Source organism: Aulonocara stuartgranti, assembly GCF_965226115.1.
Source record: "Aulonocara stuartgranti genome assembly, chromosome: 8".
NCBI lineage: Eukaryota > Metazoa > Chordata > Actinopteri > Cichliformes > Cichlidae > Aulonocara > Aulonocara stuartgranti.
The window spans coordinates 8,997,721-9,020,476 of NC_138959.1; the positions used below are offsets into that span (position 1 = coordinate 8,997,721).

General features: G+C 38.7%; 1 protein-coding gene and 1 pseudogene across 5 annotated transcripts in view; one reads left to right on the top strand and one right to left on the bottom strand.

Moving 5' to 3' along the window:
- Window positions 1-15,009, bottom strand: LOC309712388 (alpha-N-acetylgalactosaminide alpha-2,6-sialyltransferase 1-like; annotated as a pseudogene). Its single transcript, XR_014280675.1, has 9 exons — window positions 14,805-15,009; window positions 11,560-11,833; window positions 11,175-11,337; window positions 10,162-10,324; window positions 3,558-3,696; window positions 3,365-3,468; window positions 2,618-2,701; window positions 1,836-1,935; window positions 1-1,347 (listed from the first exon to the last, which is right to left on the bottom strand). The product of XR_014280675.1 is annotated as an alpha-N-acetylgalactosaminide alpha-2,6-sialyltransferase 1-like (transcript).
- Window positions 12,224-22,756, top strand: part of LOC309712390 (alpha-2,8-sialyltransferase 8F-like) — a 16,518-nt gene continuing 5,985 nt past the window's right edge. The window contains exon 1 of one of the 4 annotated variants that reach the window (XM_082543123.1): window positions 12,224-12,558. In XM_082543123.1, coding sequence (XP_082399249.1) covers window positions 12,542-12,558 — 17 coding nt within the window. In that variant the 5' untranslated portion in view covers window positions 12,224-12,541. Of the gene's footprint in view, window positions 12,559-13,908; window positions 14,112-20,124; window positions 20,751-20,776; window positions 20,929-22,756 lie in introns of those variants that run through there. The other 3 variants (XM_082543121.1, XM_082543120.1, XM_082543122.1) reach the window with 3 other exon arrangements.

The following is a 22,756-nucleotide window of genomic DNA, read 5'->3' on the forward strand; positions in this document are numbered from 1 at the left end:
ATAAAAACAAAAAAAATCACCATCGGCCCACCAGGCAAATGCCCGGTATGCCCGATGGCCAGTCCAGCTATGCATGCGGTGCTATGAAAAGGTATTTGCCCTCTTGCTGATTTTGTTTTTTGCATATTTGTCAGCCTTACATTCAGATCATTGAACACATTTTATTATTATACAAAGATGCTAATAGAATAAATTAACAAAAGTTAAATACAAATATTTTATTAAAGGGGAAAAAATATCCAAACCTACCTGGTCCCAAGTAAAAAAGGAATTGCCCCAGCTTTTTAAATCATGAATTAACTTTGATTAACCACAAATTTACTAACCAGACCAAGGCCCGATTACTGCCTACTGAATCAAGAAAACTACTGCTGACCAAAAAAAAAAAAGCCTCATCACATATTTGCCAAAAACATGTTGATGAGCCCCAAGAGTTGTTTTGAAAATATTTTTTGGACTGATGAGAGAAAATCAGAAATATTTGGAAGGTTTGCGTCCCATCACATCTGACAAGCTACTAACACAGCACTTCAATAAAATTAACAGGCAAACATAGTTGTGGTAACGTGATTGTCAGAGCCAATAAGTGATATAGCTATGAATGCTCTGGAGCTCAAGCACACTTTGGTTATGCAGAATTTGGACAAAGATCCAAAACACACCCCAACTCCACATCTGAATGTCCAAAAAATTTTAGAGATTACAAGATTTTAGAGTTTCCTACTTAATTTCTAAACTACAATGTTGGCATAACTTAAAACAGGCCATTTATGCTGAAAACCCTTCAATGTGACCAAATTAAACCAATAGTAAAAAAAAAAAAAAGAGGCAAAGAGTTCATCTGCATTAATGCTCTTGACTCAATCCCAGCTGTTGTCGATGCTTGATTTTAATCTATGGAAATTTACCCACAGAGATGCACATTAAAATAACATGAGTGATAATAATCATAGCATCTTTGCTTTGGATGGTTTAGTTTGCATCATTAATGAGATATTACTGCTCGATCGTCTTTTGCTTTTGATAAAACCACAAAAGGAGTTGCAGAAAAATAAAACCAGCTACCATAATGAGTAAAACTGAGCATCACATATTGTCTCAGTCTTTGGAAAGTACACATAGTTGTTTTTTAAATCTGGTAATCAGAAATCTTGATCATGTCAGTGTTGCTTTTAGTTCTTTGCTTTTGACTCAGTTCTTTCATACAGCCTGATTATTTTCCTGTTATGAAGGTCTTTCCATGTATTCTTCTCCAAAATGTAGTCATGGTTGAGGTAGAAAATGACTTTGCTCATGTTTTTCTCAACATAGTAGTTAGTCGTCAGTCATAAATCCATATGCATCCACCTGAGGAAGACAAGAAAGGGGGGGAAAAGAGTAGGACAAATATATTATAATTATATATGTGTGTGTGTGTGTGTGTGTGTGTGTGTGTGTGTGTCTTTTTATTAAAATAAGAGGAAGGCAGGTTGAGGACAAAGTTAGAGAGGCAAAGGCTATGATGGTTGGGATCCATCAGATTCATCCCAGTTATTCTTGGATTTAAAACACCAAGAACAGTGAAAACGCTTATGTTTCATGAAGGGAAGTATCATGTGGTGGGTGGCACTGTATTAATCCCTATGGTTCGGACCTTTTGTTTAACTTGCAGAGTAAAAATGTGCTTTTTCATGAAAGGTGTCTTTGACTCTTCATCTTATTTCTGATTCATCTGGGCTGTGTGAGAAAAATCCTGAAAGTTGACTTGCTCATTCTAGAGTTAATTGCCAGGTCAATGCTTCTAAAGCTGTGAATACCAACAATAAGCACACAAATTTCAAGTAGTTTTAACTCACTATGTCACAGGTGTGCCGAGCCAAGAAGACAGTGAATGCCCCGTTGGTTGGTCTGACCAAAGACCAGGATGTTTTATTCAGATTAGGTGACAGTAAGAACCTGTGAGTGAAGAAGAAGCATCAATTAAGCATACACATGGGGAAAATGAGCTACACTTCTATGACAGCAGAATAGGCAACCTCCAAATCCCAAACACACTGTAAAAGAACACATGCATAGAAAATTACTCAGTGTAAATTACTTGATGTTCTTCAAGAAGACTGGACTTCAGATCATGCTGACTTCTGTTCATGCTGACATTCATGTCTGAGTTACAATCTTATAACAGTTATTCCAGTGATGTTTTGCTTGTTTCTCATCCTTATTGTTCATTTCTAATAGGAATCCCAACTGTATGGTTGAATTAGCTAACAAGGTTGCATTCCTGGGGTAGAGCTGTAAACAACAAACGGGTGTGGCAGCGTGTGTGGAGTTTCAGAGCGAGTGTGGCTGAAGAGGAGTGCGTGTGTGCGGAGGAGCTGTGGCGGTGACTGTGTGGAAGAGGAAGCATGTGTGTGGATACCCCCCCCCCCCCCTTCTCTCCCTGGACCCCCTCCCAACTCACTGCACATATATATATAGCACTGAGGTGATCCCTGTTGTAAATAAATAATCTCCTTTTGTTCTCAAAGAAAGAACTGTCTGCGCGTGAGTCCATCCAGTAGCCATGAAAGCTTTCTTCTAACTATTCATAGCCCTTTTAACAAAAATACTATGTACAGGGTGTTAATTGCAGGCTGACCTGTTCCGCACATATCGGAGGAAGTCCTGGTGCAGAACGTAGAAACGACTTTCATTGTATTGCCCTGAATAGTAGGTCCTTGGTCTGGTGAGGTTAGAAGACGAAATATGGCACACTTGTTAGTCACATATATGCCACAGAAGATATTTTGATTTGTAAAAGACATTATATTAGAAAGATACATTTAAATTACATGTCACAAACATTTTATATGTATGCAGGTAAAGCTTCCATGTACACTCAAAATTTGCATTTGTGAAACAAATGGCAACTGGTTGAATTTAATTTGGTTAAATTCATGTTTTTTTTCTTTCTTTTTTTTTCTATATTATATTATGTTACAGTGTTGACCTAAGATAACAGACTTTGAATAAATTAATAGATTAAATATATATATTTGTATTGATTAATATTTTATTTTGTCCAATTGTTGTATAAATACTGTAAAGGATAATGTATGATAGTACAAATAATCTTAATAACTTTCTCCTCAGTGGCATCATTATGTGTCCCATAAAATAGAAATAGAAAAATAGAAGGTTATAGTGTTTATTTATTTACTGAAAAATAAACAAACATATGTGTTTGGGAGTACAAAACATTTACATCATGATTCAAAAAACAAAACAAGACGTAAACAAATACAGTTAGAGTCTTAATTCCTTAATGGGATAATTGCAACTTTTTGAAAGTGGTGAAAACATTTCTTGATTAATTTTCTTTCTTTTTTTTGCATTTTATACTCACAGTTTATTGCGGTTTGGGCCAGCAGAGACCTTTTCTCCTCTCAGAAGAGCCTTTAGCCACTGGAAATCCCTCATCCCCTCTGGAATCAACACATATTTTATACCCTGTCAAAAGGAAAAGGGGAGCCCTTATGTTTATTCTGTGCAGGGAAAATAAGTACGATACAACACTGTTGTCTTTGAAGTTTAAGTACCTCGTCATGAGGGGCAGATTTGTACCCGTACTTCTTGAGCAAGTAAAGTGATGTCGTGATGGAGTGGGCTGTGTGAACGTAAACCGATGTTTTGTTTCCTACATCTTCCTCATAACCCTTAGTGATGGCACCATTCATCCTGCCAGACAAGACAAGAATACATTTTATCAGTTGTTGCTAGCTAAAAGTGCAATACCAATGTCTAGGTGTTGACTACAAATATCTGCCATATATAAACTGCTTGTGGGACAGTGAGCAATTTCATGTGAAGTATCATCATAAAGCAACTCTAATTCGAAACATGCTGGAACATTGTGTAAAGTGTATCAGACTGCAGTTATTTGCAAATCGGATAAACCCACATATTATACACAATGGAACACAGAAAAAATGTACCATTTTAAGAAGAATGATGACATCAACACATCTGAAAAAGAGTTGTCCATATTTACAACTGTGCATCATCCGTCTGTATTCTAATAAACCTCCATAACTATTTGGTACTGTGGTGTTCTGTGTCATCTCTATCCTATTCATCATTTCACATCTCAATCGAATTGAATTCAAATAATGACTAAATAATTATTTTTCTATAGAAACGATGTAAGTCTAGGAACCCTTTATGTTTTTTCGTTGAGAAACATTTTTCCAATAATTTGTAGACTTAGTGTTTTGTATATTGTTGAACTGCTGTCCATCTTCTTCAAGATGCTCTTTTTATACCCAATTATCTCACTGACTTGTTAGCTAGCTGTTTGGGGGGGGGGGGGGGGGGGGGGGGGTTAGCCCAACTTCATTTTCCTTTTTTTTTACCTGTTCCAACTTTTTGTAGTTAGAAAATAAACAAAAATGTTGTTTTTGTGGAATTTTATAAACATTTTATTTAGATTTTTTTTAAAATCAATACAACAGTTTCTTTGATACGAGATTTATATAGTCATAGACTATCGAAAGAGTAAAGCCAGTACAGAAGTGAATGAATATGGAAGCCTCCATTCTTCGTGAATGACAGCAGTTGTACTAAGCAAAGAGGCCCAGACCTCCCTCTCCCCAGCCACCACCTCCAGCTTATCCGGGGGAATACCAAGGCGTTCCCAGGCCAGCCGAGAGATATAATCTCTCCAGCGTGTCCTGGGTCTGCCCCGGGGCCTCCTCCCGGTGGGACATGCCTGGAACACCTCACCCAGGAGGCGCCCAGGGGGCATCCTTGTCAGATGCCCGAACCACCTCAGCTGGCTCCTTTCGATGTGGAGCAGCAGCTGCTCTACTCTGAGCCCCTCCCGGATGGCCGAACTTCTCACCCTATCTCTAAGGGAGAGGCCAGCCACCCTTCGGAGGAAGCTCATTTCTGCCGTTGTATCCGCGATCTCGTTCTTTCGGTCACTACCAGGCAAAAAATAAAAAATAAAAAAATAACAACAACAAGAAAATATTGATCTGCTTCTCTTCGCACAGTGTCTGCCCAGCATAAGACGCAATTCAGACTCAAACAAAGCTGCAAAGCAGGAGAACAACATCACCATCAACTATTCTGTGCCACAGATCCAGTTCGCTGCAGCACAGAGTGATGATGAGACCGTTAACATGTGCAACTTAGAAGTAGTCAGAGGTAACTGGATGTTCAATCGGGTTAAATGCAAGGTTGATTGGATTATATCTGAAGATCATATGCTATTCGTGATAACTCTGCTAGACTCCAAATTGCTCGTCCATGCGGGCATCTCAAAATTAAATGAAACCACTTAACACTTTTTCCCTAAAACGGACTGACATGGGACACATTAAAGTTGGATCGGAACCAGCTAATCAGTGTGAAGGTAAGTGTTTTTTTCACTTATTCGAGAGAAGTCCGAAATGCGTTCTTATTACTGTTTGTTTTGACTTTTAAGCTACCCTACCAGGATATTTTCATTCAAATGCTAAGACAAAATGTCAATATCTATGAATGTGGAGACTCAAAAGACTAGTTAGGTAATAGTTGCCGATGGATTTATGAGACTTGATAGAAACTTGGACGTTTGCAACAGGTGTATCGGTGAACTACCGAGGTTGCGCCCAAATGCTTAAAGCTGTTAGCTGGTCAGTGTTTTAAGGTGTGCTTGTACTACCTGTACGGTGCGGAGTGCTGACTAAGTCATGTTAAACCCATTAAAGCGTCGAGCTCAAATATCTTTTTATTTTTGTGCACTGTTCTCTTGTCGGCACACATTTTCTGTTTACTGAAGCCTTTTGTGAATAATTTTGATCATGTAAAAACTGGGAATCGGTCCCTATTGACAATACTCTTATTTTTTGCATTGCATTTGTCATTTAGGAAAGGTAATTGGTCACTGAACTTTTTGCAACTATGTGTATTTCTAAATTTTGTGGCTTCAGTGCACGCAAATTTATATTGTTCAGTTTGCACGTTAAAAGCCTGCCAAGCACCCCAAGGCTGATTATTCTTGGTAAGAAGTCATTTATGAAATAGAGCTGATTAGACCATATTAAAATTTCTGTTTGGCACAGGAGCTTTTTGTGGACACAGGTATCCAGTCTCTGTTTTGTTAGCTCAAATTTATGTAATTTCCTTTATAAACCAAGGTTGTTGGACATGTGTCTCAGTGAATCCAGCAAAGTAACAATATCAAATTTCACATTACATATTACTGATCAACATAGTAGTCTAGCTACACCAACAGCAGAAATACTGAAGTCAATACTGTAAAGTTTAACAGCAGCACAAACTATAAACTCCAAAATAACCATACAGTTGATTAATCTCCGGTAATTTAACTGGGCTGACTGTTTGTTAGGTGTGTTTAATGTGCAGAATAATTCCCAATTATGTACAATTATAATATGTTAAAACGGACTTATGTACATAAGGCCATTAATAATTAACTGTACATAGCTATTTGCTTTATGACTATCTAGACAGTGTGAAGAAGTGAAGTATTGAAATTATTTTATGTTGCATAATGACAACATGTTGCCCCTATACATTTAAGGACAAAGTTCAATGACCGCCACCTGCTGGATGGTGAGTCCAGAGGGGCGTGTAATCTTCTTTGGTTCATTCTATGTATTGAACCTGGAATACCAGGAGTCAGCGTGTGCAAGGTTTTTTGTAAGGATAAACCCTGAAGAGGGAACAAAATGTACCTCCAAGTGTGGGACAAGCAGAAGGACTGGGACCACTGTAAAGCGAAAGGTTGTTCACATTAACCCTCATGTCACAACTTTCCTCCAGCGGCTTACCGAATTTGAGTGGAGAACTTCAAATTAGGTAACTGTTTTTGCCATTTTTAGTGAATTTCTTGTATAATTTAAGTGACCAATGTGTTGTTACCCATGTCTCCACAGATGATCCATGGCCCATGCTTTCTGGACATTTACACAAGACCAGCAACAATGAAGACAAGCTCTCTTGCCATCTTGCAAGACGTTGTCTCTGTCCAATAGGTTTTTTGAGTGCAACAGTTTTGATTTTTTTTCCTTCTTTTACCCGTTTGTTAAAAATTATTTCAGCTACTTACACTTTAATTGTCACATGTATTGGCTCACCCTACAAATCAATGAACTCAGTCCACAAAGCAAGATCAGGGTTCAGTGCAGGTCAGTCAAGTTCCTTCACACCACACACGATCATCCATGTCATTGTGGACCCTGTTTTGTGCAATGATTTGGTGGTGTGAGCCAGTATTTTGGACAAAGTGTATATAAAGGCAGAAGTGTGGGGCTTGATATTATATTCATTACAATTCAGTTTATTTGTATGGTGCCACCAAAATGAATGCCAAGGCACTTCACATTGTAGGTTTAAGACCCTAAAAAATATAACTAAGAAAACCCAACACTTGAGCATATGTTGTCTGCCATGATATGGATATGACATAATATCGTTAATGTTTGTACAACCATCTGAGAAAATAATGGATTACATGGTTTAGTAAAAACAAGTGCTTCCTCAATGAAAATATGTTTTCAGTTCTTTTCAGTTTTTGATTTTGGAAATGTGTATTTCAGCAGGGAAAAATCAGAATTGAAATAAAGTGGTGTAAAGCACATGAATTATATTTTGTGTGTGTGTGTGTATCTATCTATCCATCCATCCAATTTTTTTGGAACCCTCCAGTCTCTTACAGTATGTTACTGTTAACTGAAATTACGGTAAATTACCTGTTAAACAGTAAATGACCGCCTGTTGGGACACGGTATCCTCTAGCAGAGATGAATATTTTTGGTACTGATGATGCGTGATAACGGTGAGTTACTGGTTAATATGTTGCAGTTTATTACCTTGCAGCGGGCTTACAGTGACATACCGTGAATAAACGGTAGTATCACAGTATGATGTTACTTTGTTGACGTAATTTACGACATAACGGTATCTCACTGGCGTCACTGTCGCCAGTGAGATACCGTAAAAAAGGCTACGGTGCGTTACCATAATTTGTCCAAGAGTATTATACTACTCCAGCAAAAAACGGTATCATCCTGCAGAACAGTAAGCTACCGTAACACGGCGTCACGGTATGACGCTGGCAACAGTGACGCCAGTATGTTACCGTAAAGTGGTGATGAAAAGTCTAAATGTGTGGATCATTTTAATTCAGCTGGGTGTCTTTCCTTTTGTTATATTTCTTTAAGAGTTCAAAATGTGTTAATTACATAAATAAAATGTAATTTTCTCTGTAGCATTTCATGGATTTCATAAGAAACACACCTTAGTTGCTCTGTGGAATCTTTTAATAAGCAGTTAAAAACTTTTCTGTTCAAACAAGCTTTTTGTTGATCTACGTATTTTATATTCTTTACATTATTTGCATTTGATCTTTTACATTGTGTATAATGTCTATTGATTGTATTGTTTATTTTAATATTTGTGTCCAGCGCTTTGTGACTGCCTGTCTGTGAAAAGCGCTTAATAAATAAACTTTACTTACTTTAGTTGTTCACACAAAGCATAAAGGTAAAAAACAAAACAAAACAATATATACAGTGTTATCTTCATTTTAGATTTCAAAAAGTATTTGCGGCTCCCAGTGTTTTTTTTTGCGTGGAAACCGGGTCCAAATGGCTCTTTGGGTGTTAAAGGTTGCTGACCCTCGACAGAGGGTTGTGCGATCAGCTGAGCGCACCATCCGCTCCGAGCTCCCTGACCTGCACTCAATCTACAGCAGGCGGTGCTGGACCAAGGCCAGGAAGATCGTGAAGGACCTCAGTCATCCCAACAACAGACTGTTCTCTCTGTTGAGGTCAGGAAAGCGATTCCGCTCCCTGAAGACCAACACAGAGAGACTGAGGAGGAGCTTCTTCCCGCAGGCGATACGGTCTCTCAATCACACCACTACACAGTACTGACCCACACATATAGTTCTTACACACACTGGACAATCTGGACATTGTTTTCACTTCATCACTTAAATCACTTTAAGCATATTTGCACTGCACAAGACATAATGTGGATTGCACAACACTGGTCACTATATTCTTCATTTCCAGTTAATACTTGTACAGCTGCTGTTATTGTGTATATATTTATTTATTTATATTTCTTCATACATTCTTATATAGTTCTATACTGTGTATTGTGTATTTTGTTGTACAGTTATTTTATTTTCAACTTTAATTTATATATTTAAGTGTGCCTATGCCAAAAGGCACACTTATTACTATTGCTCGGATTTATTATTATTATTATTATTATTATTATTATTATTATTATTATTATTCTTCCGCCTGAAATTTTGGACCGTAACTCGCCCCACAGTTTTGAGACAAGGTTCACATATGATTGTGTGCGGCTGGAGCTGGAATGAGTTGCTATGACTTTTGGTGGTTATTACTTCTATAGTTTTTTAAATATTAATATTTTAGTGAAAATTTTCCCACGCTTATGTGCCGCACAGTTTTGAGACAAGGTTCACATATGTTATATCATTTTGTGCGGCTGGAGCTGGAATGGTGTGCTATGACTTTTGGTGTTTATTACTTCTATAGTTTTTTAAATATGAATATTTTAATGCTAGTTTTTGCCTATTGAAATGAATGGGAAGGGAAGTGAAACTTAACTTGTGGTGTGTTGGCTCACTCAATTAGTGGTGTGTTGGCTCACTCAATTAGTGGTGTGTTGGCTCACTCAATTAGTGGTGTGTTGGCTCACTCTAGTGGTATGCCAGCAGTAGTACGGCCTGTCTACCCTTATTTGGATTTTTTTTTTTTTTTGAGCCGTATGAATGGCAAACTGCACTCATTGGCAGCGGCATAGGCACACTAAATTTTCGCTTTCTAGTTTATCTTATTCTTTCCCAGTTAAATTTACCCTTCATTCTAATTTGTGTTGTACAGTTATTTCATTTTTAACCTTAATTTATATTTTGTTCCTTCCTAGTTAAATTTACCCTTTTTAATTTTTCATATTTATTTCCGATCTTATTCATAGCCTTTTCCTTTGTTTTTCTTTAGGTCACGAGCAGTTGTCTAAGCATTTCACTGCATATCGTACTGTGTATGACTGTGTACGTGACAAATAAAATTTGAATTTGAATTTGAATTTGACCCCTGGCCTAGTGCCTGTCAAACAAAACAAACAGGTTTGCTTGGGTTTTTTTTGTCTTACCGAAAAACGTAATCATGGCCATCGATCTCCACTCCCTTCTTTGAGCCGTTCAGGATTCCTCCAGTACCTACCACAGCACAGCGCACACAGCCATCACCACCTGGTTTTGGGAGAAGCAGTGGCTTATTTGGCTTTGGAATCAGCTTCACTGAATCCATCACATCTGCAAACCAAAAGAAAAACATGAATACACATTCTGTGATTGTTTTATGGTTGATGTATGAGTAGAGAAGAGGTTTGTTAGTTTGCTTTAAACTAATGTTTCATATTTAAAAGATGTATGTCTTTATAACGATGTCTCAAACAAGACAATATGATGCAGGTAGCATATAGTTTGAATCGATGGATATTAACAACTAAATCTTTATAGCCACCATCAGAAAATATAATACATCCTCTGAAAAATAGCATGATTCATCCCAACACTCTCATGATGTGTAAACTCTTTCATATCGAACCACATTAAATTCGGCACTTGAAAATTTCCAGACAAAATAGTTCTCTGTTAAATTACAATAGAGCGACTACCAAAACAGTCGCTCGATTGTCTCTCATAAGTCTTCATTCACTCAAAATAACAAAAAATGCCTAAAATGCATACTTTAACTAATCTGTTTACATTAGTTAATTAGATTAGTTAAGTAGATTTTAAATGTAAGCTTTTGTTTGATTGGTATATGTTCAGTTTATACCAATCACATTTTCCTTAATGATTAATTATTTGAATAAATAAATATTTGAATTAATATATTTTAACTGTATCTCACTTAAAATAATTGCTTCATGTTTTTTTTATTAAGTAGTCCAGAGTTAGGTTTATATCAGCACGCCATCTTTTCTATTCATCCATTCCTAAATGCATTGACGTGCTGTTATTTCATTGGCTGTTTAAACATATCTCATAAAACTACATATGTGTTTAAAAATCCAGTCAGAGAATAGATGTATATTACTCTGTCATTCTTCAGTCTGGCACACAATACTGACCCAATATCAGCTTCATAAAGACCTACCATCATATTTGTAGTTCATAAACCCAAAAGGACTGTTGAAATGTGAAAGGCGATTCCACTCGCTCATGTTAATGTTGTCTTTGTGCAGAAACAAACGTATGTTAGGAAGAAAAGCCTTCTTGAATTTCTCATCCTGAGAGTTTCGTAGAGACTGAGCACATGTCTGAAAATCATAAAAAAATATGAAATGATGAAACAAGTTAAAAATGAATGACTTGAAACAAATCATGAAAAAGCAAAAGCAATACGTCAAGAAGCCAAAAAGACAGAAACTGAAATGTCAGGCATCATGCAGATGGCTGGTATGACTCCAGCTATGCTGGCTCACATCCATAAAGTTAATACGTTCGACTGTTTTTACTATATCTTGTCTTAACATGCTTACTGGTCGTCTATGTTGAGTATCTTTGCTGTAAACATCTTCAAAATCCCACCGAGGAAGCTTCTTGAAGTCTTTTTTGTAGAGGAGAGCCATGGGGGTCTCAGCTACAATGCGTTGTATTGTGTTGTTTTTTGCTGAATCTGCTATTTCTGCTATTTCTGCTTCAAAGTCAGGATGTGGTGGTCCTGATTTTAATTTTCTTTCCCAGTATGCCCTGTACCTCTCAAGCACAAAGTCTTCCGATTCACTGTCATCTATTTCTATGAAGGTTGACCAGCTGAATCAAAAGGGAAACAGAAGCAACATAAGATAATTAGTGAGACAAGTGTGTGTTTCTTTGAAAAACTTTACAGAAATAAAAAAATAATTTACCAGTAAACAGATTAAATCAATCATAGGTTTTTCATGAGTCAACATATAAAAACACAACCCACCTGATGCTTTTTATCCTATTGTCTAATAAATTCAAAATAATCAAGATACACGATGACAAAAAAAGCAAAGAAAAAAACTTTAAAATTAACTCTGCCATCTCTGGTTTGTGGAGTTGTTGCTGCTCAGTTAAGCTCAAAAACTATCTGCTCTCCCTCCTGAGAGCTGCTCACAGGTGGAAGAGCCACCTAACAAGTTGTCACTGATGCAGCAGGGCAGGGCTATAGCCAGTAGCGGTTTTTGATACGGGCGACACGGACGGTTTGCCCTGCTTCCAAATACAGCACATTTCATTCATAATATTGTAAATCCAAGTCCATTATGGATTCATGATTTGAATCCCGGGTTGTGTGAAATCCCAGAAATAAACTCTAGACAAAGCAAATCTGTGAAATAAGGCGTAGGTTTATTAGGTTATGTTGTGGTGATCCTCGAGTTGGGGGATGGGTGTTCATACTGGAGTGCAAAATTGAAGCCAATTGAAGATGGACAAGAAAAGTTCAAAGCCATCAGGTGCTCAGTTTAGAAAAAAGAGAAAAGAAGAGGAGGAGAAATGAGCAAAAGATACAGGTAAGCAGATGTGTCATTGGATAATGGCAGCTCATGTATCCTGAAACATTCAGGATACATGAGAATCATCAGAGGGAGTGTTCGCCCAGGGCGCCAAACAGGCTAGGACAGTCACTGTGTCTCCTCATGCAGCGATGCAAGCATTTTATTTTAAAAACGGCACAAGTGGGAATTTCTTCTGTACGGGTAATTTCAGCCTGTTCACAAGCGTTTCATTTAATCAAACCACTAGTTTTAATGTAACTAGTTTTTATGCATCTACTGGGGTTTCTTTCACGGGTTGATGCAATCATTTTATTTAAAAATCGGGATTTCAGAATGTTGAACTAAGAGGGAGACGGAGCCAGCTAGTTTTTTAACACAGTAAACGGTCGCAAATAATATTCAGCCCCTTTAGAAAATAAATTGTAGCTATTGGGCTACTTCTAAAACACGTTGCACACGATGTCACCTTTTCCCCCAAAGCAGCCAGTATCGCTCTTTCAAACTAATTGTTTTAATCACACTCATTTTGTAATTCTGATGTCACAGCATGCAGCGATGCAAGCATTTGATTTATTTACAAACGGATCAAACGAGAATTTCTTCTGTAAGGGGTTTCGTGGTTTCAGAGTAGTTTTTAACACGACACATGGTCGCAAATAACATTCAGCCCTTTAGAAAATAAACGCTGCAGTCATACTTCTAAAACCAGTCGCACAGACAATTAACAGCCGGTTAATTGTTTGAAATTGTTCAGGATTGCAAAAGCGTTTTTGTAATTCCCCGAGAAGGTAAAAGCCCCGCAGATGTACCAGTCGAGCAGGGTCGCGCCTATTTTCTGAAGTAGCCAGCAACAGCGGACCCTTAGGCCTATCTTGGCCAGTTACACCGGAGCTCAGCAACTGCGTGCTCCACCCTCATTGTTTTAAACTTGCACAGCAAGGCTTTTGCAATCCTGAACAATTTCAAACAATTAACCGGCATTTAAAAACCAACGGCATACCAAAGTGCTTCACATAAAAGACAGAAAATAAGACATAAATATTATAAATATTATAGGACCATAGCAAAGTACCAAGTTTGCTAACAGGTCAGTGTCACTAATACACAGGAATAGCATAAAATGAATATCAAGTAAAAAAGCACAAAACCATAAAAAAGTGTATATAAACGGTAAAATAGAGTAAGTCTAGGGATCAGATACAGAGATTAACGAGCAGGAAAGACAAGGTTAAATAAATAGGTTTTTAACCGTGATTTAAGTGATTGGATAGAATCAGACAAAAGTGCAAGAGAGAGGGTGAGAGAAAGAAAACAAAAACCCGGCTCCACACATCACTAACACATACACCCCTTCATACACACAAACATGGAAACGAGCAACAGCAGCAACAGGCAGCCAAACCAGACAGACAGGAAGTACCCGGAAAAATATATAAGGTGAAATGAAATTGAGTGCTGTGAAATGTGAACCACTGGAGAGACATGAGGAAACAGCTCTCGATGATGGCCAATCTCCTCTGTTTGGGGTGTCTGCTGAGCGCTTTTATCTGGTACACATTTGAAGAAAGGTGAGTAACTACCTTTGTACTTACAAATGAAAAGGGAGAAGCCAGTAAAACAAATATTTTGATCACTGTGAAACCACAAAAAAGTAACTGTTTTTTATTACAGAAAAAAAAACAGTCAAGCTCTGTTAGTGTTTTACTCTTATTATACAAGCCCAATTCTGAAACACTTGGGAAGCTGTGTAAAATGCAAATGCAAGCCAGAGGTGGAAGAAATACACACATGCTTCACATAAGTAGAACTACACATTTTGGTCTTAAAAATGTCATGGTCCTGAGTCTGAGGACTCAGGGTTTTGTGTTTCCTTATGCTTTTGTTCATTCCGAGTGTGTATTCTGTTGTGATTTTGCCATTTGTTAGGTTTCTGTTCTTTGCCTGCCTGCTCCCACTTCTCTGTGTTCCCTCTGTCTGTCCATGGTGTTATTGTGTCTGCTCATGAGTCTGCCTGTCAAGTTCAGTGTCCTGTCTGGTTCTCTGTGTCTGTTAGTTTCCTGTTTTATTCTGAAAGTTCATGTCTCATGTCAGTGTGTTCAGTTTTACCTCTCCCCTGTCTCGTTAGCCTAATTGCTCCCAGCTGTGTCTCCCTCCTGTGGCCCATTCCCTGATTACTCCCCGTGTATTTAAGCCCTGTGTTTTCCTGTGCTCTCTGTTGCGTGGTCTGTTTAGTTCCATGTCAGTCTGCATTATGCTGTTACCTGGTATTCATTCTGCGTCTCGCTGCCATCTCTCTTTGTGCATTTTGCTCCTCTTCCTGTGAGTGTCTGGTTTTAGTTTTGTTCTTTAGTTTTCCCAGTTTAGGTTTGTTTACTCCCCGCTCTGCTCTTCCTGTTTTGTCACCTTCTCACCGCTGTAAATTAAACACTCACTCGCACCCCAGCCAGTACCTGCATTTTGGATCATGTTGGGAAGCATTTAAGTAACAAAGTGTTGCAGGTTACCTTTGTGGTGGCCATCTTGTTTTCCCAGTAAAGAGGAAGCCTACCTCAATTGCAGCTCTTTTATAGGCCAGTCTGTATTAAGAAGGTGTGTCTTTAGAGTATTTAAAGGGAGCAGGAAATGGATTGGGGGCCATTTTGAAAAGTTGCTGTCTGCATGTGTATGATGTTGGCAAGAGATAATAAAACAATTACTTTAATTAAGAGAGTGAAGTCTGATGTTTCCCTCACCACCCCTCACTGTGTAACAGTTGGATCCAACCACCCCTCACTGTGTAACAGTTGGATCCAACCACCCCTCACTGTGTAACAGTTGGATCCAACCACCCCTCACTGTGTAACAGTTGGATCCAACTGTTACACAGTGAGGGGTGGTGAGGGAAACATCAGACTTCACTCTATCTTGATTAAAGTAATTGTTTTATTATCTCTTGCCAACATCATACACATGCAGACAGCAACTTTTCAAAATGGCCCCCAATCCATTTCCTGCTCCCTTTAAATACTCTAAAGACACACCTTCTTAATACAGACTGGCCTATAAAAGAGCTGCAATTGAGGCAGGCTTCCTCTTTACTGGGAAAACAAGATGGCCACCACAAAGGTAACCTGCAACACTTTGTTACTTAAATGCTTCCCAACAGATCCTTTTTTCAATACACCACACGACTGCCCCCAGCCGTGACAAAAAATACTCTAGTAAACGTACTAATTCAACTTCTTTCCTCAAATTAAAAAAAAAAGTGAAGAAGTGCAGGCTCTAAAAGGTTCTCAATGTTGGAGTCAAATTGTTAAATGTTGTCACTGTGTTACTTAAATTTGTAAGTCTTAGTTCAAGCAGCATGATCAATGACATTCCTGTGTTTCTGACCATCTCTCCAGCCAGTTTGTTGGTGGGGGAGGCTGAAGTGTTTTATTATAGGCACATCCTATCTGAAGGTTCTGTTTTCTTGTGTCATAAACTTCCTGCTTTTATTACCCTTTTCTGGGCAGGAGGACACACACACACACACACACACACACACACACACACACACACACATATTCTTGCACATACATGCATGTTCAGACACATACAGTAGTAGCGCTAAAAAGAGCCGGCTCTTTCGGCTCCCAACCGGCTCTTCAGGTTGTTTTGTTGCTTTAATTAATTTATTATTAACAACAATATAAAATTATGCACAAAACGAATTACTAATGTAAAAAAAATGTGGTTTTACTTATATATGTTTATATATAAATAAATATATACGGTGGCCCCTAAGAGACAAAGCACGTACAAACTCCAAAGAGCTTGTACAAATTCCAAGACACATGGCTCTCTTTCTCTCTCTTTCCCTCCAGCTCTGTTCTACTGAGAATATTACTACCATCCCTCCGCCCTCTTCCCAGTGCAAAGCACAAGTCGCGTGCGGAGTGAAGTGGGAAAAAAAGTGGGAGAGAGAGGGTGAGAGAAAGGGGGGGGGGAAACACGAGCCGGCTCGCATCGTTCACGTCAAAGTGTCGGCTCTACGAGCCGTTTCGTTCGCAACTGACACAACATTAACATACATACACGTGCTTACACGTGCACACACAAACACACATAGTACCTTATCTTTTGTGACCACTGGGGGGTTTTACAATGGGTGGTGCTTGTGTTCACAGAATAAAAGGAGGCAAGGAAGGCTGTTTATTGGATGCTGGCTAGAGCAGAGTTGCAGTCTTACAAGCCTCTCTGCAGCTTCTCTCTTCCTGCTACCCCCCCTAAAAACCCATCTCCATTGAGACTGTGTCAGCTCCCAAACAGACAAAAAACAAACTAAAAACCAGCAATAAACAACTTAAACATAAAAAATCACAAAGAAAGAACAATACAGTATCCACATCTGAACCAAAGAGTAAAACAGTGAAATGTGGATTATTAAATATTAGGTCTCTCTGCTCCAAGTCTCTGTTAGTACATGACTTAATAATTGATCAACAAATCGATTTACTTTGCCTTACAGAAACCTGGTTGCAGCAGGATGATTATGTTAGTTTAAATGAATCAACACCCCCGAGTCATTCTAACTACCAGAAATCTCGAAGCACAGGCCGAGGGGGCGGTGTGTAGGGATGGGTATTGATAAGATTTTCACGATTCAGATTCCATTTTCGATTCTTTATCAATTCTGTTATTGATTCTTTTTTTTTCTTTTTTTTAAAGGAGAACACTAAGGTCGATTAGCTTAGAACTTTGTTTTATATCTTCTCTTTGAACAAGATAGAAATTAGGAGTAACATGGCCTTACAGCAGTGTGATCTTAGAAGATCCAGCCTACGGCTCTTCAATGGGGTGTCACAGGGTCCCCGGGGAAAAAAATTGTAAATGTAAAATAATAAAATAAATATTCTTCTGTAGCAATAACAAAGTATAACATAAATTATTCTGTAGCAATTACACAAGAATATCCAGTAATGTCCCTGCCTACAATTAAACACATTCACTTACCGAAAATCGGGGCATCTGCTGTGGCAAATGGGTGCAAGCCTTTTACCACAAATTTAGTCACTGCTCGGTGACATTCGTCTATCCTGGCCTGAAAGGAGATGCTACCGGTAGACTGCAGCGAGAACTGCCAGCATCTGAGCCAGACTCTGTCTGTCTCTCTCATCATGGTCACCTAAATACACAGTAATGGCAGGTTTTGTAATAAGGCAGATCTCACTAACATAATATGCACTGTTAGTTGATTATTTACCTGCCGCATTAATGGGAGAGGATGTGCAAACGTTACCGGTGCTGCTGGGTTGAGATTCACGAGTCCGGAGCAGAATTAAAAACACAACATTCATTTAAGGTTATCACGTGTTTTGTGAGCAAATGCTTTTGCATATTCGTAGTGTTTCCTTAAATGAAATATCTACTTTGCAAGTATTGCAAGTTGCCCTGTTGTCATCCGTTCTCGTAAAGTATAATCAAACTTTTTAGTGTTTGAGCCGCTTACGCGCCGTGTTTCCTGCCAGGTAAATGACGCTCCGCAACGTGGTGACGTCATTCGGGGCGACTGGAATCAATAAGGGAATCGTTTGCAAAATTGGCAAACAACTCCAAGGAATTGAAACAGTGGGAACCGGTTCTCAACAAGAACCGGTTTTCGGTGTGGCAGCAATTTTTCCCACCAGCCTATTAATCAACGAAAGACCAAGACAGACTTTTAATTCATTTGAAAGCCTAATGCTTAACCTTGTCCACCCCAGCTGTAAAACTCAGAAACCAGTCTTACTTGTTATCATCTGTCGTCCACCTGGGCCTTACACAGAGTTTCTCTCTGATTTCTCAGACTTTTTATCTGATTTAGTGCTCAGCTCAGATAAAATAATTATTGTGGGTGATTTTAACATCCATGTAGATGTTAAAATGACAGCCTCAACACAGCATTTAATCTGTTATTAGACTCAATTTGGCTTCTCTCAAACTTTAAAAGAACCCACCCACCATTTTAATCACACTCTAGATCTTGTTTTAACATATGGCATAGAAACTGAACATTTAACAGTGTTTACTGAAAACCCTCTCCTGTCTGATCATTTCCTGATAACATTTACATTTACAATAATTGATTACACAGCAGTGGAGAGTAGACTTTATCAAAGTAGATGTCTTTCTGAAAGCGCTGTAACTAAGTTTAAGAATATAATCCACCAACTGTTATCATCTTCAATGCCCTGTACCAACACAGAGCAGCTATCTGAACGCTACCCCAACAGAGGTCGATTATCTTGTTAATAATTTCACCTCCTCACTACGTACGACTCTGGATACTGTAGCTCCTGTGAAAACTAAGGTCTCAAATCAGAAGTACCTGACTCCGTGGTATAATTCTCAAACACGTAGCCTAAAGCAGATGACTCACAAGCTGGAGAGGAAATGCTGTGTCACAAATTTAGAGGATCATCATTTAGCCTGGAGAAAAAGTTTGCTGCTTTATAAGAAAGCCCTCCGCAAAGCCAGAACATCTTACTATTCATCACCGATTGAAGAAAATAAGAACAACCCCAGGTTTCTCTTCAGCACTGTAGCCAGGCTGACAAAAAGTCAGAGCTCTTTTGAGCCAACCATCCCTTTAACGTTAACTAGTAATGACTTCATGAACTTCTTCACAAATAAAATTTTTACATTAGAGAAAAAATTACCAATAATCATCCCACAGATGTAATATTATCTACAGCTACTTTTAGTACCATTGATATTAAGTTAGACTCTTTTTCTCTAATTGATCTTTCTGAGTTAACTTCAATAATCAACGTGTCTTTTAGACCCCATTCCTACAAAACTGCTCAAAGAAGTCCTGCCATTAATTAATGTTTAAATCTTAAATATGATCAACCTATCTCTAATAACCGGCTATGTACCACAGGCCTTCAAGCTGGCAGTAGTTAAACCTTCACTTAAAAAGCATCTCTAGACCCAACTGTCTTAGCTAATTATAGGCCAATCTCCAACTTTCCTTTCATATCAAAAATCCTTGAAAGAGTAGTTGTCAAACAGCTAACAGATCATCTGCAGAGGAAAGGCTTATTTGAAGAGTTTCAGTCAGGTTTCAGAGCTCATCACAGCACAGAAACAGCTTTAGTGAAGGTTACAAGTGATCTTCTTATGGCTTCTGACAGTGGACTCGTCTCTGTGCTTGTCCTGCTAGACCTCAGTGCAGCATTCGATACTGTTGACCATAATATCCTATTAGAGCGATTAGAACATGCTGTAGGTATTACAGGTACTGCACTGCAGTGGTTTGTATCATATCTGTCTAACAGACTCCAGTTTGTACATGTAAATGGAGAGTCCTCTTCACACACTAAGGTCAGTTATGGAGTTCCACAGGGTTCAGTGCTAGGACCAATTCTGTTTACATTATACATGCTTCCCTTAGGCAGCATCATTAGAAGACATAGCATACATTTTCACTGCTATGCAGATGACACCCAGCTCTATCTATCCATGAAGCCAGGTAACACACACCATTTGGTTAAACTGCAGGAATGTCTTAAAGACATAAAGACCTGGATGGCTGCTAACTTTCCGCTTCTTAATTCAGATAAAACCGAGGTTATTGTACTCGGCCCTGAAAATCTTAGAAACATGGTATCTAACCAGATTCTTACTCTGGATGGCATTACCTTGGCCTCAAGTAACGCTGTGAGGAACCTTGGAGTTATTTTTGACCAAGACATGTCCTTCAACGCACATATTAAACAAATATGTAAGACTGCGTTCTTCCATTTGCGCAACATCTATAAGATTAGAAATATCCTTTCTCAGAGTGACGCTGAAAAACTAGTTCATGCATTTATTACTTCCAGGCTGGACTACTGTAATTCATTATTATCAGGATGTCCAAAAAACTCTCTGAAAAGTCTACAGCTAATCCAAAATGCTGCAGCAAGAGTCCTGACAGGGACTAGAAAGAGAGAGCATATTTCTCCTGTTAAATCCAGAATTGAATTCAAAATCCTGCTCCTCACATACAAGGTCTGAAATAATCAGGCCCCATCATATCTTAATGACCTTGTAGTACCATATCACCCTATTAGAGCACTTCGCTCTCACACTGCAGGCCTACTTGTTGTTCCTAGAGTATTTAAAAGTAGAATGGGAGGGAGAGCCTTCAGTTTTCAGGCGCCAGCTTCCAGTTTGGATTCAGGAGACAGACACCGGGGCTGGGCCATATCATACCGTTTACGGTAATACCGGTATAATGTCGGGCAATGATAAGAAATTGAAATATCGTGATAGAATATGGGTAAAACGCGCATGCGCAGTACCTTTGTTTTCATACGCACATGGAGGAAAAAGCGTGCCGGCGACGGAGAATGAGAAGAACGAAAGCGGATGTTGAATGAAACGGATGAACCAGAATTGGTTTGTAAAAATGCTGCAACTTCAGTGGTGTGGAACTGGTTTAGCTTTCGTCTGTCAGATACACAAAAGCACTATTTCTGGTAGCACATGCTAGCGGGCCGTCGTTATTACCGTGTTTTTTGGAAAATACGGCACACTTAAAATCAATCCTTTGATTTTTCTGAAAGTCGACAGTGCCCCTTATAATCCCGTGTGCCTTATGTTTGGATTCTGGTTGTGTTTACTGACCTCGAAACGATTTTATGTGGTACACGGCGCTCAAAAATCTGGCAAATGTTTTAGTACGACTTTGCTAAGCTACGAAGCCGCACTGCTTGATGGATTGTCGGAGCGTTGTGGCTATTGTAGGCAGGAGCCTCGCGGAGTGATACGTAATGTGCTTCAACATAATATTACTGTATTGTGTGTGTATAACCTCTTTTTAAGTTTTGTGGATATTATACATGGTTATGCTGAGGATATGTCAGCCAATTTCCACTGGAAATGCCTTTTGGTTAAACTGTCAGCAAGGAATTTGCATTTGCACTGTTAATTTTTTATATAACTTTAATGCACATAAAAAACAGCTGCTTGTTTAAGTGAAAATACATTGATTTTATTTTTTGCACTAATAAAGTTGAGGAGTTGTGAAGTATTTTGTCTAGTGTCAATTATATCGTCAGTTATATCGTTATCGCAAATTTTCAAATGTTTATCGTGATAAATATTTTTGGTCATATCGCCCTGCTCTAACAGACACTATCTCTACTTTTAAGATTAGGCTTAAAACTTTCCTTTTTGTTAAAGCATATAGTTAGGGCTGGACCAGGTGACCCTGAATCCTCCCTTAGGTATGCTGCAATAGGTGTAGGCTGCCGCTGCAGATGGCCGCCTCTCCCTGAGCCTGGTTCTGCCGGAGGTTTCTTACTGTTAAAAGGGAGTTTTTCCTTCCCACTGTCGCCAAAGTGCTTGCTCATAGGGGTTTATGGGTTTTTCTCTGTATCTATTATTATAGGATATACTGTACAATATATAAACGCCTTGAGGCGACTGTTGTTGTGATTTGGCACTATATAAATAAAATTGAATTGAATTGAATTGAATTGAATGGCTAGGAGACAGGTGAGGAGCATTCAGCTCCAAGAGCCTGGTTCCGACCAGTCTCCCTTGCTAGCAAGTAAAAGATGTTCGTCTTGCTTGTCGTTAACAAGAATAAATAAAACCAGCGGGGCCTGTGGAAGCGCAGACCCAGCACTCAAGTATAAAAATAAAAATTAGGTCTTTGGAGGACATTTGTACCAGCTCTCTGCCAGGCAAACTTTATTATGTGTGCCAACTTTATTATGTGTTTGCCTACATGTCAATTATTCTCTCACACGTCACTACAAACCCCAACTAAGGAAACTCACTCCCTCTTCACTATTTACTTTACAGGTATTAAAATATTTCAGCTTCCCTGCAAACATATGGTGCAAAAAAAACCCTCACCAACAAAGAAGAATGAGCATCACACTACGTATAGGCACATAGGAAAAGATGTATGTGGATTCTAAATATCAAATTACGTTGGACCTTTGACATCTTCTTCAAGGTCAGATAAAGTCAATTTACCAAAAATATCTTTTATCTTGAACACTATACTTAAAATTCTCCTGTCTTTGTTTGTGTTGGTAACATTTAGGACATTATACTGGTTTATCCATCCATCCATCCATTCTCTTCCGCTTATCCTTATCAGGGCCACAGGGGGGCTGGAGCCTATCCTAATACAATGCTGTTTCTTTAATAGTGCCCAGAGAGTGAGCTTCCTTGGCAGAGGTTTTCACTCTAGGAGTGTTTCTTGTTTATA